Here is an 18,538-nt window from a genome sequence, read left to right as displayed (position 1 = left end):
GCAGAATTTACACAAAAGAAACAACTTTTTTGACTCTCTAAACATTAATTAAACAAAATAAAGTCGCTCTCATATATTTTTATTTGTCAAATAAAAAAAAGGTGACATTAGATGAGTTTTGGCCCAGTGTTTGCTGGGTAATTTCCTGGTGTGAAAAAAAAAGGTGACATTAGATGAGTTTTGGCCCAGTGTTTGCTGGGTAATTTCCTGGTGTGATGTCATCAATTACAAACAGGAAGTGGAATTATAAACCTAAAAAAATTTGCTTTTCTGTGATAACATTTGTATATTTTTTTAGCAAAATTCAAAATATATTATTATCTTCACTGCGTTTTAGTTCAATGAGTCGTCCGACCTGTAGGGGGCGCTTTAACCGACTGACACGTTCGTTTTTGTAGGTGTCGGGCCGATTTGAATTATTTTAAAGTGAAATTGACTGAAATCTAATGCCACAACCTTTATTTTTTGACCACAAACCTAAAAGAGTTAAAGAGTTAGTATTTTTTGTGCGCACGTCGTTAAAATAAAGCTTTACGTTTGTTCTGTCGGTCAAAACTCTGGCGCCACGATCTCTTTTAACGATCCCAGCGTTCAGGAAAAGGAGAAGCGTGGCCCGTGAGCGAGCACAGCCGGGAGAATTGTCAGTGAAATAGTTTAAATGATTCAAAAGGATGTTTGTTGAGAGGATAAGGAGTGACAGGATTCGCTGTAGGAAAAACCAGGAAGCGTGTCGGATTAGACACGACGCACGCAGAGAAGCGGCCGAAACACTGGAGAAACCGCTCAGACGTGCCCTAAAAAAGTGCTCATATTTAAATGTAATCAGATTCAAATGAGCACAAACTTAAATCCAATCAAAAGGAAATGGAAAAAGTGATTTTCCTTGTATTTTCTTCTGATTTTCAACTGTCCAAAACAACAGTTGTGTGGCCTCTGTTTGACGTCAGGCTGAACGTGTGTTTGGGGCGCGGTGTCGGAGCAGGTGTCGTTTTCCTGACGGCAAACGAACGGCATTCTGGGTGAATTAAAGGCAGGAGAGGGAAATACAGGTCAAAGACTGATTACTATTCTGGACCAGAGCCTTTGGGGGGGGGGGGAAGAAGAAGAAGAAGAAGAAGAAGAAGAAGAAGAAGAAGAAGAAGAAGAAGAAGAAGAAGAAGAAGAAGAAGAAGAAGAAGAAGAAGAAGAAGAAGAAGAAGAAGAAGAAGAAGAAGAAGAAGAAGAAGAAGAAGAAGAAGAAGAAGAAGAAGAAGAAGAAGGAGAAGGAGAAGGAGGAGAAGGAGAAGGAGAAGGAGGAGAAGGAGAAGGAGAAGGAGGAGAAGGAGGAGAAGGAGAAGGAGAAGAAGAACTTTTTATTTATTTAATTCTATTTTATTAATTATTTTATTTAGCTTTTAATTATCAGTATTTTATTTATTTTATGGGACAGTGCATATTAATAGACATATCTGTAAATATGCCGGTCTAAAACATGGAATAAAAAAACAAGCAAGGATTTTACACAGAAATATAAACACTATTTACTCTTTATGTTACTTTTATTTTACCTTTATTTTACCAGGTTAAACATTAAGAACACATTGAAATAAGAAAAAAAAAATCATAATTCTGCTGTTGTTATGGATATAGTGCTCGTTCTGTCCCTCAAAAGCCACTTGTCTTATCTTTTCAAATTAAAACACAAAACACGACTCATAAATTCTTCCACATATTATTAATATTATAATTTTTTTGGTCAAACGATCATTTCTATTGGACATCGAGACGTTTAAAACACATTATCATCCGGATAAACGTTTAAATCCAGTGACTGAAGGCTTCTCCATACAGAATATTTACGAATAAAGTGAATTATCGTCGTTCTTTTTTAATAATGCTGCTGTTTTTGTTGTTTGTTTGTCTCCGCGTGTGTTTTAGAGTAAATATAGTCCAGATATAACCACTATGGAAACACTACTGCAGTTGTTTCTTATTGTCGATATCATTTAAATCATATTTTCTGTGTATTTCCTCAAACTCTGGTCAGTTGTGACTATGTTGTTGTTGTTGTTGTTGTTGTTGTTGTTGTTGTTTTATGGCGGTTGGCATCCAATTGTTGCATTACCGCCAGACTTTATTCCTCAGACTTTTCGTAGTCCTCAGACTCTGTCGTAGTCCGTAAAAGTACTCCTTCCATTGCTTTGGTGTTACAAAGCCCATGAGGTCATGATATGTCTTTGTGACTAGAATAGTTGTTGTTGTTTCAGAGACCAACCGGGAAGTCAAGGCACTGGAAGAAGAACTTTTAGGACTACGACAAAGTCTAAGGAATAAAGTCTGGCGGTAATGCAACACTCGGATGTCAACCGCCATAAAACAACAACAACAACAACAACAACAACCGGCTTTATTCCAGGGAGACTCTTCTTCATCTTCCTCTCCTTCTTTGACGTTCGGTGCTTCCACCGTACAGCTTTATTCTTTAGGCTTCATTCTATAGGCTTTAATATTTCCACTGATGTCGCTGCTTGGTAGCCGTGCGTCTACGAGACGATGGGTGGGCCTCTGCCAATAACAACATCGCTGATGATGGATTATTGAGCGTTGTTTGGATATTACGGCAACATAGAGGAACGCCTCGGTCCGTATGACGGGGAAGAGGAAGAGGAAGCGTGACCTGGTCGGTGACGATATGAACAGCGGGGAGGACTCCCCTGGAGCCACTGATCCTGTGCAGCGTAGGGCGTCTTCTTGCTCGTCTATGGAGGGCTCTCTCAGTGAGGAGCAGGGCGGGGGGGTTGCAGATATCGGGGATGTGAGTTCAGAGTGTAAGGTGTTCATAAAGCTCGCGCAGGATAATGCGTCCTTTAAGGGGTGGGATCCGATGGCGTTGACAAGGAGCCTGACTAGCTGTGGGAGTGGTCAAGCATGCGAGTGTCCTTAGGGATGGCTCGCTGCTGGTCGTGTGCAAGGACGTGGCTCAGCAAAGGAAGGCGATTGAAGCTAAGTGTCTGGGGGGGAAGGACATTCTTGTGTCTGATGCTGTAAGAGGCACGGTCAGGGGAGTTATAGTAGGCGTCCCTACGACGACATCTGTGGATGACATAAAGGAGAATTTGACTGGAGCTAAGGTGGTGGATGCTAGGCGGTTGAAGATGACCCGGGATGGGGTAAGGTGTGACAGCCTGTCGATAATGATTAGATTTGAAGGTGGGATCCTGCCTCGTGTGGTGTGCGTTGGGTACATGCGCTATGGCGTACGCCCATATGTTCTGCCGCCCCTGCGTTGCTTCAAGTGCCAGCGCTTTGGGCATATTGCAGCGGTCTGTAGAGGGAAGCAGAAGTGTGGTAAATGTGCAGGAGACCACGAGTATGGGAAGTGTGACGACGGAGCAAAACTCAAGTGCTGTAACTGTGGGGGAGAGCATAGCTCTGCCTACGGGGGATGCGTGTTCAGCAAGAGGGCTGCTGAGGTGCAAAAAGTTAGAGCCTCTCAAGGCATATCCTACGCGGATGCGGTCAAGAAGGTGTCTGGTAGTCAGGTGAAGGTGGATGCAGTGGAGGCTGCCAGTGCTGCTGGTGTCCTAGGCGACAGGGGATGGGGCAGCGTTGCCCGCGGCCAGGGGGAGGTCCCCACTGGGATGCCTGTGAGTGTGGCTTCCACGGGCAGAGGCCCTGTGGGTGCGGAGGATGTACTGGTTGTGAAGAGGAAAGATTTCTTCCTCTTTATGGTGGAAGTGATTAACTGTACTGGTCAAACCAAGAAGAGATCCGAAAAGACTAAGATCATCGCTAAGGCTGCAGGGAAGTACTTTGGACGGAGATAGAGGATGCGCTGCGGGAAGGCACCCTGCCCCATTCTGGCAGTGGGAGTGGGGGGGCTCCCGATGCGCCGTCAGGTTCCGGGGGCTCATAATGGCGGTGGTTGTCTTGCAATGGAATGCGCGTAGTCTTCGCGCTAATGGCCAGGAATTTAAGCATTTTGTCTCTACCTTGTTGAACAAGCCTCACGTTATGTGCGTGCAGGAGACTTGGTTACGTGTGTGTTAGGAATGATAGGGAGCAGGGTAGAGGCGGAGGTGTGGCTGTGTTTGTCCGAGATGACCTAAATTACGTTGTTGTCAGTGTGAGTAAAGCGCCGGAGGCTCTGGCGGTGAGGGTCTGGCTGGGTGGTGAAGCTGTTACTGTGGTTAACCTTTATAATCCGTGTGGTGAGTTAACGTTAGAGTCCTTACATAGTATCGGTAAGGATGTTCGGGGAAAGGCTGTGTGGTGTGGGGATTTTAATGCGCATAGCGCTTTGTGGGGCGGTAGTGGTACCGATAGGTATGGGCAGGTGGTAGAGGGTTTTATCAATCAAAGGGAGTTGGGTTGTCTGAATGATGGGAGTGGGACCCGCTATGATATGGGGACCGGTACGGAAAGTGCAATAGATCTTACGCTTGTGTCCAAGGAGTTAGCTGGTGTTTGTAGTTGGGAGGTTCTTGGTAATCTTTCTTTTGGTAGCGATCACTATCTAGTCCGCACCGAGATTAGCTTTGGGAGCTGTGTGGTCAGGGGGACGAGGATCCAGAGGTGGCAGTTGGCAAGGGCGAACTGGGGGGCTTTCCTGAGGAAAGCTGATGATGGTTCTAGGGTTCTGCAGGAAGGAGGATTGACTCAGGTGGATGATCTCAATAGTGCAATTGTCTCGCTCATCACGCAGTCAGCGGTAGGCACGATTCCTAAGAGTGGTGGTAGTGGACATAGGAAGCGGGTGCCGTGGTGGAATGAAGCATGTGGTCATGCTGTTAGGGCGAGAAATGCGGCGTTTCGCCGGCTAAGGGTTACCCACACTGAGGGTGCCCTCATTGACTACAAGAGGGCCCGCGCTGTTGTGCGGAAAACTGTAAGAACGGCCAAGAGTGCCTATTGGAGGCGGTATTGTTCCAAAATTGGGAGAGAAACGCGTCTCGGGGAGGTTTGGGGGATGATTAAGCGGATGCATGGGGTTGAGCGCCGTCATGGGACCCCGGTCCTAATACTGAATGGTGTTGAAGCAGTCAGCGACGTTGACAAAGCTGAACTGTTGGCCAGCACCTTTGTGTCGGTGCACAGCTCTGACAATCTCTCACCTGCGGAAAGGCACTCTGGCCCAGAATTCTGAGCTGATTGGGCACCAGCCTTCGACTCAAGATGACCTTGACCTTCCGTTTAGTTTGTTTGAGCTAAGGAGAGCACTTTCTAAGGCGAAACAGACAGCCCCGGGTAAAGATGAGGTGTGCTATGACATGCTCTCTCATTTGACTGATGACACGCTTGGGCTAGTCCTGGGTCTTTTCAACCGTGTTTGGGATTCAGGTTGTGTTCCATCTGCGTGGAAACAGTCTACGGTGGTGCCGGTTCTGAAGCCGGGTAGGCCAGCGTCTGACCCTTCAAGTTATAGGCCGATTGCCTTGACGTCGCAGCTCGGGAAAACGATGGAGCGCATGGTTACCGAGCGGTTGGATTACTTCTTGGAGAGTCAGGGTTTGCTTCCCGCGCACCAGAGTGGTTTCCGTAGGGGCAGGAACACCATGGATTCCGTGTTGTGTTTGGAATCTGATATCCAGCTGGCCAGGGCTCAGAAAGAAAAGGTTATTGCGGTGCTCTTCGATGTGGAGAAGGCGTACGATATGGTTTGGAAGGATGGGCTCCTCATTAAGCTGCGGAAGTGTGGTGTGAAGGGTAAACTGTTTAACTGGGTCCGGAGCTTTCTGTCTGGCCGGCGTATCCAAACCAGAGTGGGCGCTGCTTACTCTGGGGTCTATGGGGTGGAGAATGGGATCCCGCAGGGGAGTGTGTGTAGCCCTATCTTGTTCAATGTTATGATTAAGGACATCTTTGACGACGATGCTGACAATGGCGCTCTATGGGTGAGAGGGAGGAATCTCCGGTTTTACGAGGCGAAACTGCAAAGGGCAATACAGCAGGTGGAGCAGTGGACCCTGAAGTGGGGGTTTAAACTGTCCGTACGGAAGTCTCAAGTGATCTGTTCCTTCAATGGGCATAGGGACGTCTCCCTTCGACTGCATGGGCAGGTGGTCGAACAGGTCAGGGAGGTGAGGTTCTTGGGGGTCACCTTTGACGAGAGGCTTAGTTGGCGTCAGCACATTGATGAGGTCAGTGGTAAATGCAAAAGGGTGAATAACTTGCTTCGTTGTCTATCCGGCCAGGACTGGGGGGCCAGCAGAAGGTCGCTCCTGGGTATTTATCGGGCCGTCATGAGGGCGGCTATTGATTATGGCTGTATAGCCTACATGTCTGCGGCTGAGACTAACTTAAAGAAGCTTGATGTGGAGCAAGCCCAGGCCTTGCGCATCTGCTGTAGGGCTTTTAGGACCTCCCCTGTCTCGGCGCTGCAGGTTGAGTTGGGGGAATTGCCGTTACGGCTCCGGAGGCTAGAACTTCTGTTGGCTTACTGGGTGAATGTGCAAGGTCATACGAGCTCTCACCCGGTGAGGGACTTTCTCAGGGTTGATGGGGGGCAGAGTGAGGCTGGCGGTATGGTTTTTAGCCAGGTAGGAAATGCGAAGGCGCGGCTTGCGGGGGTTGGTGATCTGCGTGTGAGCCCGTCGGTGGCTTTGTCTGCTATAGCTCCGTGGAAGTTTGTCCCGGCTCCTGTTGATGTTAGCTTGCATGGCAAGCTTAGAGGAGTCGCTGGGAGGGCACCGCAGTTTGCCGTTCAAGCGCTCATCGATAAGCACTCAGGTGATGTGTTTATTTATACCGACGGGTCTAGGGATCCTGAGAGTGGGCGTACTGGCGCCGCTTATTTTGTGCCTGACCTGGGGCTGGCGGTCAAGAAGAGGTTGACAGATCGCCTTTCTGTTTTCACGTCGGAACTCATAGCGATACGGTTGGCATTGGAATGGGCGGAATCTGCTTTGCAGTGTTGCGGCATTGTGGTGGCCTCTGACAGCCTTTCTGCATTGCAAAGCATTAAATCTGGGAAATCGGATTGCAGACAGGATGTGTTGAATGGCATCTTCTGTCTGATGCTCTCCCTGTCCAGGAAGGATGTGAGGGTTTCCTTCTTTTGGGTCCCTGCGCATGTGGGGGTGGATGGTAACGAAATGGCTGATGCACTGGCTAAACGTTCCCTTAGGCGGCCATCAATTGATGTGGCGGTTGAGTTAAGCAAATCTGAAATCAAGCCCGTTATCAAGAGTCATGTGGTCGGCCTTTGGCAGGAATTTTGGAGCCACTGTGTTACTGGACGGCATCTCTATCACGTACAGGGTAGTGTGGGTCCTTGCGGGTCTATGGGCAGGAACGCGTGGGAGGAAAGGGCCTTTGCCCGCATGAGGATTGGCCATACTGGACTCAATTGGTCACTGAGTAGGATAGGCAAACACCCGACCGGTCTGTGTGGTCACTGTCGGGTGCCAGAGACTGTCGAGCATGTGCTGATTTGCTGTGAGGCTTATGATAGAGAAAGGGCCGGGTTGGCCTTGTGGTTTCGGAATAATGGGCGGGAGTTCAATCTGCGGAACGTTCTGGCCATTCAGTCACAGGGTTTGTGTCAGGCTGTGGTTGCTTACTTATGTAGCACAGGGCTGGGTAAACGTTTATAGAGGTGGGAGGTGTTGGAGACTGAGCCGAGGATGAGGAGCAAGAGGATGTTCTAACGCGCTTTGACTTAATGGGCCTAGAAACACCAAAGTGATGGAAGAAGGACTTCTAAAGGATAAAACGACAAAGACGTCCCATGACCTCATGGGCTTTGTAAAACAACAAAGACGTCCCATGACCTCATGGGCTTTGTACTTCCAAAGCACCGAACGTCAAAGAGGGAGAGGAAGATGAAGAAGAGTCTCCCTGAAATAAAGCCGGTCACAAAGACATATCATGACCTCATGGGCTTTGTAACACCAAAGCAATGGAAGGAGTACTTTTACGGACTACACAAACGGCGACATCAGTGGACATATTAAAGCCTATAGAATGAAGCCTGAAGAATAAAGCTGTACGGTGGAAGCACCGAACGTCAAAGAAGGAGAGGAAGATGAAGAAGAGTCTCCCTGGAATAAAGCCGGTTGGACTCTGAAACAACAGAGTCTGAGGACTACATGTCTGAAGCCCTGGACTAAAACTGTGAGGAGACCTTGCTCAACACCCGGTCTGGAGAGACGGGAGATGGCGGAGGAGAGTGGATCGGGGATGGAAGACATTCTGGACGGCGTGGAGGAGCAGCCTTTTCTGCCTGCACGTGCCCGGAAACGTAAAAAGTCCCTTAGCTCGTCCGAGGGTTCTGGGAATGAGCAGCAGGATGAGGCTGAAGCTATTGATATCCGGGGTGAGAGCAGAGACTGTAAGGTGATCATAAAGCTTGCACAGGATAGTGCATCCTTTAAGGAGTGGAATTCAGTGGCATTGTCAAAGAGCCTAACTGTAGCTGTGGGAGTGATCAAGAGTGCGAGTGTCCTTAGAGATGGCTCGCTGCTGGTCGTGTGCAAGGACGCGGCTCAGCAACGGAAGGCGATTGGAACTAAACGTCTGGGTGGAAAGGACATTCTTGTGTCTGATGCTGAAAGAAACACGGTCAGAGGAGTTATCGTAGGTGTCCCTACGGCGACGTCTGTGGATGAAGTTAAGGAGAATTTGACTGGAGCTACGGTGGTGGACGCTAGGCGGTTGAAGGTGACCCGGTCTGGGGTAAGATGTGACAGCTTGTCGGTAATGGTAACACTTGAAGGGAGGTGCCTGCCTAGTAAGGTGTTCATTGGGTACATGTGCTATAGCGTCAGGCCATATGTTCCGCCGCCCCTGCGTTGCTTTAAGTGCCAGCGCTTTGGGCATATTGCAGCGGTCTGTAGAGGGAAGCAAAGATGTGGTAAATGTGCAGGAGACCATGAGTATGGGAAGTGTGACGTGGGTGCAAAACTGAAGTGCTGTAACTGTGGGGAAGAACATAGCTCTGCCTTCGGGGGATGCAGGTTTAGCAAAAGAGCTGCTGAGGTGCAGAAAATAAAGGTCTCTCAAGGTATATCCTATGCAGATGCAGTCAAGAAAGTTTCAAGTAACGAGTTTAGAGTAAATACAGAGAGAGGAGCCAGCGCTGCTCCCAGCCAGGGCGAAATGAGAAAGGCCAGCGTGGCTCCCAAGAAGTGTGAAGGTTTCAAGAGTGGAGGTCCCAAGTGTGCAGGTTCCAGACTTAATGAGAATACCCTGATTGTGGATAGAGAGGATTTTGTACTCTTTATGGTGGATGTTGTAAACTGTGCTGCTCAGACTCAAAGCAGAACTGAAAGGATCAGGATCATTGCTAAAGCTGCAGGGAGATTCCTTGGAACAAAGGAGCTTGATTGGGCAGATATAGAAAACAGGCTAAAGGCGCTAAATGGGAGTCAGAGTGATGGGGGTCTGCTTGTGGGGAGTCAGAGTGGTCAGAGTGACGAGATGGGGGTGGTCTCCTGTCCTCGCCCAGTCTCGTAGACGCACGGCTACCAAGCAGCGACATCAGTGGACATATTAAAGCCTATAGAATGAAGCCTAAAGAATAAAGCTGTACGGTGGAAGCACCGAACGTCAAAGAAGGAGAGGAAGATGAAGAAGAGTCTCCCTGGAATAAAGCCGGTTGGTCTCTGAAACAACAACAACTATTCTAGTCACAAAGACATATCATGACCTCATGGGCTTTGTAACACCAAAGCAATGGAAGGAGTACTTTTACGGACTACGACAGAGTCTGAGGACTACGACAAAGTCTGAGGAATAAAGTCTGGCGGTAATGCAACACTTGGATGCCAACCGCCATAAAACAACAACAACAACAACAACAACAACAACTACGACAGTCTGAGGACTACGAAAAGTCTGAGGAATAAAGTCTGGCGGTAATGCAACAATTGGATGCCAACCGCCATAAAACAACAACAACAACAACTGGACGAGGACAGGAGACCACCCCCACCCCCATCTCGTCACTCTGATCACCCTGACTCCCCAAAAGCAGACCCCCATCACTCCGACTCCCATTTAGCGCCTTTAGCCTGTTTTCTATATCTGCCCAATCAAGCTCCTTTGTTCCAAGGAATCTCCCTGCAGCTTTAGCAATGATCCTGATCCTTTCAGTTCTGCTTTGAGTCTGAGCAGCACAGTTTACAACATCCACCATAAAGAGTACAAAATCCTCTCTATCCACAACCAGGGTATTCTCATTAATTCTGGAACCTGCACACTTGGGACCTCCACTCTTGAAACCTTCACACTTCTTGGGAGCCACGCTGGCCTTTCTCATTTCGCCCTGGCTGGGAGCAGCGCTGGCTCCTCTCTCTGTATTTACTCTAAACTCGTTACTTGAAACTTTCTTGACTGCATCTGCATAGGATACACCTTGAGAGACCTTTATTTTATGCACCTCAGCAGCTCTTTTGCTAAACCTGCATCCCCCGTAGGCAGAGCTATGTTCTTCCCCACAGTTACAGCACTTCAGTGTTGCTCCCACGTCACACTTCCCATACTCGTGATCTCCTGCACATTTACCACATCTTTGTGATCTCCTGCACATTTACCACATCTTTGCCTCCCTATACAGACCGCTGCAAAATGCCCAAAGCGCTGGCACTTAAAGCAACGCAGGGGCGGTGGAACATATGGCCTAACGTCATGGCACATGAACCCAATGAACACCTTACTAGGCAGGCACCTCCCTTCAAGTGTTACCATTACCGACAAGCTGTCACATCTTACCCCACACCGGGTCACCTTCAACCGCCTAGCGTCCACCACCGTAGCTCCAGTCAAATTCTCCTTAACTTCATCCACAGACGTCGCCGTAGGGACACCTACGATAACTCCTCTGACCGTGTTTCTTTCAGCATTAGACACAAGAATGTCCTTTCCACCCAGACGTTTAGTTCCAATCGCCTTCCGTTGCTGAGCCGCGTCCTTGCACACGACCAGCAGCGAGCCATCTCTAAGGACACTCGCACTCTTGATCACTCCCACAGCTACAGTTAGGCTCTTTGACAATGCCACTGAATTCCACTCCTTAAAGGATGCACTATCCTGTGCAAGCTTTATGATCACCTTACAGTCTCTGCTCTCACTCCGGATATCAATAGCTTCAGCCTCATCCTGCTGCTCATTCCCAGAACCCTCGGACGAGCTAAGGGACTTTTTACGTTTCCGGGCACGTGCAGCCAGAAAAGGCTGCTCCTCCACGCCGTCCAGAACGTCTTCGACCACCGATCCACTCTCCTCCGCCATCTCCCGTCTCTCCAGACCGGAGACTAGCTCTTCTTCTTCTTTGGTGTTTTATCGTAGTCCTGTCGCATTACCGCCAGACTTTTTCATGTTGTTGTTGTTGTTGTTGTTGTTGTTGTTGTTTTATGGCGGTTGGCATCCAATTGTTGCATTACCGCCAGACTATAAAAGAGCAGCAGTCGGATCTTTGTAGAATAATATCTGTGTTTATTGCTTTCATGACATAATAAAGTCTAATCCAGTTTTCATTCTGTCTCTACGGCGACCACATCTGTAATCTCTTTGCCGTCGAAGCGTCTGAATTTCACCAGATGGGGGAGTTATGCCCCTCCCCCCGCGCATGCCCCTCCCTCTCGTTTGTCTTTCTGCGAGAAGAATGAGAAGAAGAAGAAGAAACTTGTCAAAACGCCGCTTCGATGCTTTTGTTGCGTCCGACCCCGCTCGTTGCCCTTAGTAACGCACAAACGGCTCAGTCACATGATGTATTTTTAGCTCGTGTGAAGCGGCGTTTTGACAAGTGGGCGGAGCCAAAATATCAAAACTTGTTTACACGGAAACATGTGACATTTTGACTGTTTTGGCGCGATTCATTGTGAGTTTGGCAAAGAAACATTTTGTTGAATTTGTAAAATGTATCGTGTTCTTTCAGAAATCGTGATGTATCGTAGAATATCGTGAGCGATATATCGATTATCGAGTGTCATTTGGCCTAAACTTTATGTGACCAGTTCAAACCTGGACCTCTGCTCCTCTTCTCCTCCCCTCCTCTTCTCCTCTCCTCCTCCCCTCCTCTTCTCCTCTCCTCCTCTTCTCCTCCTCTCCTCTCTCCTCTTCTCCTCTCCTCCTCTCCTCCTCTCCTCCTCTCCTCTCTCCTCTTCTCCTCTGCCCCTCTTCTCCTCGTCGCCTCCTCTGCCCCTCTTCTCCTCCTCTTCTCTCCTCCTCTGCTCCTCTTCTCCTCTACTCCTCCCTTCCTCTGCTCCTCCTCTCCTCTTCTCTCCTCCTTCTCCTCTTCTCCTCTGCTCCTCTTCTCTCCTCCTCTTCTCCTCTCCTCCTCTGCTCCTCCCCTCCTCTCCTCTTCTCCTCTGCCCATGCTCCTCTGCTCCTCCTCCCCTCTTCTACTCTACTCCTCCCTTCCTCTGCTCCTCCTCTCCTCTTCTCTCCTTCTTCTCCTCTGCTCCTCTTCTCTCCTCCTCTTCTCCTCCCCTTCTCTGCTCCTCCCCTCCTCTCTTCTCCTCTGCTCCTCTGCCCACGCTCCTCTCTTCCTCTGCTCCTCTGCCCACGCTCCTCTGCTCCTTTCTTTAGCACACTTGCTCTCCGCTCATAGCCTGCAGAATGACTCCTCGCGGCCCCGTCGTGGCCCATCTGCTGTTTTGTTCCCACCAACAGATTGTAAACATTTGCTGTCATTTTGTGTTTTTGTGCAAATTTATGAAAGAAAATATTCAAACTCTGATATTAATGGGCACTTATTACATCAAATATACTTACTACTGTATGTTATTATGTTTATTATTCGCTCACTGTTGTATTTTATTTGAGTCGGACATGTTTGTGTACTTCTGTATTGTCCCGTATTTGAGGTACGAGTGTTCACCTACTCCCTATCCAAGGGCGAGTGGTCAGGGCGGTCAGGGCGGTCAAGACAAGCCGTGATTTGCCAATAAAATCTAAAATGGCAGCGTGTCACAACTATATTGAAATTGGTCCGAAATATGTCCAAATAAGGCCGTTTTCCCTTCACTTCTGCTGCTGAACCCTCTGCAGGCCGCTGAGCAGTACTGCAGAAAGCTTGGTTCTTCTTCTCCTGCAGCTGTCTGTGGGCGTGTCCAGAGGCCCGTTCATGCTCCTCCTTCTAACGAGTTGTTTGTTTTCTGTCACAGGGGACATCACGCAAAAGGGCTACGAGAAGAAACGGACTAAACTTCTGGCACCGTTCATCATCCAGGCACCGCCAGGTAAGAAAGAAACGCCCCAGAAGTTATATATATTTCATTTACAATATATAATGTACTTTTTTTCCCCCCAGTGGCGGCTCCTCCTAAAAACGATGTCAGGCCCCCCGCCCCATCCTCATCCTCAGGCCACGCCCCTCCTCCGTCAAACTCATCCCGGTACAGAGAGAGGCGCGCCAAGAAGTCGCACCGCAATGGAGGCACCAGGGACGACCGCTACAGATCAGGTAAACGCTAACACAGGGACGACCACTACAGATCAGGTAAACGCTAACACATGGATGACCGCTACAGATCAGGTAAACGCTAACACAGGGACGACCACTACAGATCAGGTAAACGCTAACACATGGACGAGCGCTACAGATCAGGTAAACGCTAACACAGGGACGAACACTACAGATCAGGTAAACGCTAACACATGGACGAGCGCTACAGATCAGGTAAACGCTAACACATGGATGAGCGCTACAGATCAGGTAAACGCTAACACAGGGACGAACACTACAGATCAGGTAAACGCTAACACATGGATGAGCGCTACAGATCAGGTAAACGCTAACACATGGATGAGCGCTACAGATCAGGTAAATGCTAACACAGGGACGACCACTACAGATCAGGTAAACGCTAACACATGGACGAGTGCTACAGATCAGGTAAACGCTAACACATGGACGAGCGCTACAGATCAGGTAAATGCTAACACATGGACGAGCGCTACAGATCAGGTAAACGCTAACACATGGACGAGCGCTACAGATCAGGTAAACGCTAACACAGGGACGACCACTACAGATCAGGTAAACGCTAACACATGGATGAGCGCTACAGATCATGTAAATGCTAACACAGGGACAACCGCTACAGATCAGGTAAACGCTAACACAGGGACGAGCGCTACAGATCAGGTAAACGCTAACACATGGATGAGCGCTACAGATCAGGTAAATGCTAACACAGGGACGAGCGCTACAGATCAGGTAAACGCTAACACATGGACGAGTGCTACAGATCAGGTAAACGCTAACACATGGATGAGCGCTACAGATCAGGTAAATGCTAACACAGGGACGAGCGCTACAGATCAGGTAGGCGCTAACACATGGACGACCGCTACAGATCAGGTAAACGCTAACACAGGGACGACCGCTACAGATGAGGTAAACGCTAACACATGGACGAGCGCTACAGATCAGGTAAACGCTAACACATGGACGAGCGCTACAGATCAGGTAAAAGCTAACACAGGGACGACCGCTACAGATCAGGTAAACGCTAACACAGGGACGAGCGCTACAGATCAGGTAAACGCTAACACAGGGACGAGCGCTACAGATCAGGTAAACGCTAACACAGGGACGAGCGCTACAGATCAGGTAGGCGCTAACACATGGTCGACCGCTACAGATCAGGTAGGCGCTAACACAGGGAAGACCGCTACAGATCAGGTAAACGCTAACACATAAGATACGATAAGATAATCCTTTAATAGCCACACAAGGGGAAATTTTGTTGTTACAACGCAGTAGAAACAGGAGGAAAGGACAGATTATAGGAAGTTTCAAAACACACTCTTAATAGAACTCTTATGAACAAAAACAAAAAACTCTTATTAACAAAAAATCCTCTCCTATCTTAATAGGGAATGGAGGGGGGGAAATAAAATAAAATAGATAAATAAAAATAAAAAGATAGAGATAAAAATAAGATAATAGTAATAAAATAATGATAATGGAATAAAATAAAAAATAAAGTAAAAATAGAGTAAAAATAGCTAGCACAAGACTAGATAACACTATTAGCAGGTAAGTAAACCGAAAAAAAAAAAAAAATAGAACACTCTTATTTACAGGTATTGCACATGGTTAATTCAGTATTGCACATGGTTACATCAGTTTTGCACATGGACGAGCGCTACAGATCAGGTAGGCACTAACACATGGACGAGCGCTTCCAGAGCGCCCTCTGGAGTGCAATGACCCCACAAAGAAGGCATCCTAAAAGTGAATATCTGTACAAAAATATACAATAATATTCAAAGACAAATATAACGATGTACAATCAGTGCTACATATGTGTTTTAAAGAAAGGAACAATGGAGACTGTAATGACTATTAAGGTCAACTTAGTAGGTTAACTTTATAACAATAAACAATGCAATCTAATGGACAATTATTATATCATTATTTCAATATTATTTCATTCAAAATGTTTGCTGTCATTGTATCATTCCCTTTTTTGGAACTGCTTCTCCAGAGCATGAACTCTGAATATTAAACACGTGGGAATAATATCTCACCAGATTTGTCTCCAGATGTTTCCACGATCTTATTTTGTCTCACGAGAGCTTGTCCCTCTTTGACCATGAAGTTGATTCTCTTTCATCACATTTGATCCTTAATCATTTTATTGTGAAGAACTTTTTATTCCGTAAGAAGATTTTCAGATATTGTTAACTATAACTCTTGGACACATTTGGTTGTAAACTTTTAATTTCCTTTTTCCGCTTCACTTTTAGACGCATGGTATTTTCATTACCAGACTGCAGAGGGGCCCCTGGAGTTTCGGGGCCCCTCATTGTGAACCCCTGAGTGAGGTCAGGGTGATGTCACTGTTTGAGGACGGGAATGGACAGAAACCAGACTGTAAAGTCTAAAGTCCACGTCAGGACATGAAACGCAGCCAAGCGAGTCTGTTTAGAGTTTAGTCTGTTTAGAGTTTATTCTGTTTAGAGTTTAGTCTGTTTAGAGTTTATTCTGTTTAGAGTTTAGTCTGTTTAGAGTTTATTCTGTTTAGAGTTTAGTCTGTTTAGAGTTTAGTCTGTTTAGAGTTTATTCTGTTTAGAGTTTAGTCTGTTTAGAGTTTAGTCTGTTTAGAGTTTAGTCTGTTTAGAGTTTAGACTGTTTAGAGTTTATTCTGTTTAGAGTTTAGTCTGTTTAGAGTTTAGTCTGTTCAGAGTTTAGACTGTTTAGAGTTTATTCTGTTTAGAGTTTAGTCTGTTTAGAGTTTAGTCTGTGTTTAGAGTTTAGTCTGTTTAGAGTTTAGTCTGTTTAGAGTTTAGTCTGTTTAGAGTTTAGTCTGTTTAGAGTTTAGTCTGTTTAGAGTTTTTCACAGATGGGATTTAGAAGAAAAGAAACTACACATATTTGTAGCTAAAACTGTGAAGAAGAGAAGCTTAAATGTCAAGGCCAAAGAGAGAGAGGAAGAGACGGGGGAGAGAGGGATGAGAGAAGGAGAGAGGGATGAGAGAAGGAGAGAGGGATGAGAGAAGGAGAGAGGGATGAGAGAAGGAGAGAGGGATGAGAGAAGGAGAGAGGGATGAGAGAAGGAGAGGGGGATGAGAGAAGGAGAGAGGGATGAGAGAAGGAGAGAGGGATGAGAGAAGGAGAGGGGGATGAGAGAAGGAGAGGGGGATGAGAGAAGGAGAGAGGGATGAGAGAAGGAGAGAGGGATGAGAGAAGGAGAGAGGAGAAAAGGGATAGAGAAATTACACAGAGAGAGAAAGAGGAGAGAGGGGGGTGAGCGTGGGGGTGAGAGAGGACTAAAGAAGGAGAGAAATGAATAAAGGAAAAGAGTGAAGAGAAAGGAGATTAAGCTAAATGACAGAGAGAGAGAGAAGTGAAGAGCGTGAGGAAAGAGAGGCAGAGAGAGAAAATGAAAAGGAGGGACAAGAGATAGAGGAGGGAAGGGGAAGAAAGAGAGAGAGGGACAAGTGGGTAGAGAGAGAGAGAGAGAGAGAGAGAGAGAGGGAAGGAAAAATGAAGGAAGAGAAAGACATTGAGATGAACTTTTCTGAGGAACGACTTAGTTTTGCTTCTAAAGTCGTCGCATTTCTTTTAATTTAACTCAAAAAAGACACCATTTGTTTGAAAATTGTCACTTTTCTCTAAATTCAATTAAAATCAAATAAAAAATGCTTCCAAAATTATGGTTCTTACGATTATATTGTGACCAGAACAATCACGATGATGGTTTAACCCGGTCGGCGGCGATTGCCTTGTTGACCGCACGTTTCACCGTCACTTCCTGGTGTCTTAACGCGGCGTCCTGTCCTTCCGCAGACATCCACACGGAGGCGGTGCAGGCGGCGCTGGCCAAACACAAGGAGGAGAAGATGGCGCTCCCGATGCCCACCAAGCGGCGCTCCACCTACGTCCAGTCGCCCATCAACACTCGCACGCCTCCAGGTTCGGAACGCTCGCCACCAACCGCCGTTTAAACGCTCTCATTCTCAGTCACGCTCTTCTCCATCTCCTCAGACTCCTCGTCCGGGTCGGAAGACGACGCGTCCGGCCGCAGGCAGTTGTCAGGGGCGGGGCCGATGCCTCAGGTGCACCCCGACCTCCAGGTGAAGCCACACGCCACCCAAACGCCACCCAAACGCCACCTAAACGCAACCCAAACGCCACCTAAACGCAACCCAAACGCCACTTAAAAACAACTAATACGCCACCTAAAAGCCACCCAAACGCCACCCAAACGCCACCTAAACGCCACCCAAACGCCACCTAAACGCCACCCAAACGCCACCTAAAAGCAACCCATACGCCATCTAAACACCACCCAAACGCCACCTAAACGTCACCTAAACGCCACCCAAACACCACCCAACCGCCACCCAAACACCACCCAAACGCCACCTAAACATCACCCAAACATCACCCAAACGCCACCTAAACGCCACCCAAACGCCACCTAAAAGCAACCCATACGCCATCTAAACACCACCCAAACGCCACCTAAACGTCACCTAAACGCCACCCAAACGCCACCCAACCGCCACCCAAACACCACCCAAACGCCACCTAAACATCACCCAAATATCACCCCAACACCACCAAAACACCACCTAAACACCACCTAAACACCACCTAAACATCACCCAAACATCACCCAAACGGCACCCAAACATCACCCAAACGGCACCCAAACATCACCCAAACGCCACCTAAACATCACCCAAACGCCACCTAAACGCCACCCAAACGCCACCTAAAAGCAACCCATACGCCATCTAAACACCACCCAAACGCCACCTAAACGTCACCTAAACGCCACCCAAACGCCACCCAACCGCCACCCAAACACCACCCAAACGCAACCTAAACATCACCCAAATATCACCCCAACACCACCAAAACACCACCTAAACATCACCTTAACCCCACCCAAACATCACCCAAACACCATCCAAACACCACCCAAACACCACACAAGACCACATAGAATAAAAAAGAGCTTTATGTTTGGTGCATTGTTTATTTGTTTGTCACGGTGGTTTTTATGTTGCAGTTCAATTGTGTGATCAAATACCACAATATATTCCTGTGGTTTAGGTATTTTCGGTACATGTTTAGTGACTTTGCAGCTCTGTG

General features: G+C 47.6%; 1 protein-coding gene across 2 annotated transcripts in view; it reads left to right on the top strand.

Moving 5' to 3' along the window:
* The window catches only part of dip2bb (disco-interacting protein 2 homolog Bb), a 77,445-nt gene that overhangs the window by 12,926 nt on the left and 45,981 nt on the right, over nucleotides 1-18,538 (top strand). For both annotated transcript variants that reach the window (XM_072451513.1, XM_072451514.1), the window contains exons 2-5: nucleotides 13,089-13,163; nucleotides 13,235-13,387; nucleotides 17,225-17,350; nucleotides 17,423-17,511. In XM_072451513.1, the coding sequence (XP_072307614.1) occupies nucleotides 13,089-13,163; nucleotides 13,235-13,387; nucleotides 17,225-17,350; nucleotides 17,423-17,511 (443 nt within the window). The remainder of the gene's footprint in view (nucleotides 1-13,088; nucleotides 13,164-13,234; nucleotides 13,388-17,224; nucleotides 17,351-17,422; nucleotides 17,512-18,538) is intronic.

The sequence above is a fragment of the Eucyclogobius newberryi genome, unplaced genomic scaffold (genome assembly GCF_026437365.1).
Source record: "Eucyclogobius newberryi isolate DKJ021-1_F unplaced genomic scaffold, fEucNew1.0.hap1 SCAF_19, whole genome shotgun sequence".
Lineage (NCBI taxonomy): Eukaryota > Metazoa > Chordata > Actinopteri > Gobiiformes > Gobiidae > Eucyclogobius > Eucyclogobius newberryi.
The sequence above is the reverse complement of the archived record's forward strand: the minus strand, read 5'-3'. Positions and strand labels throughout refer to the sequence as shown.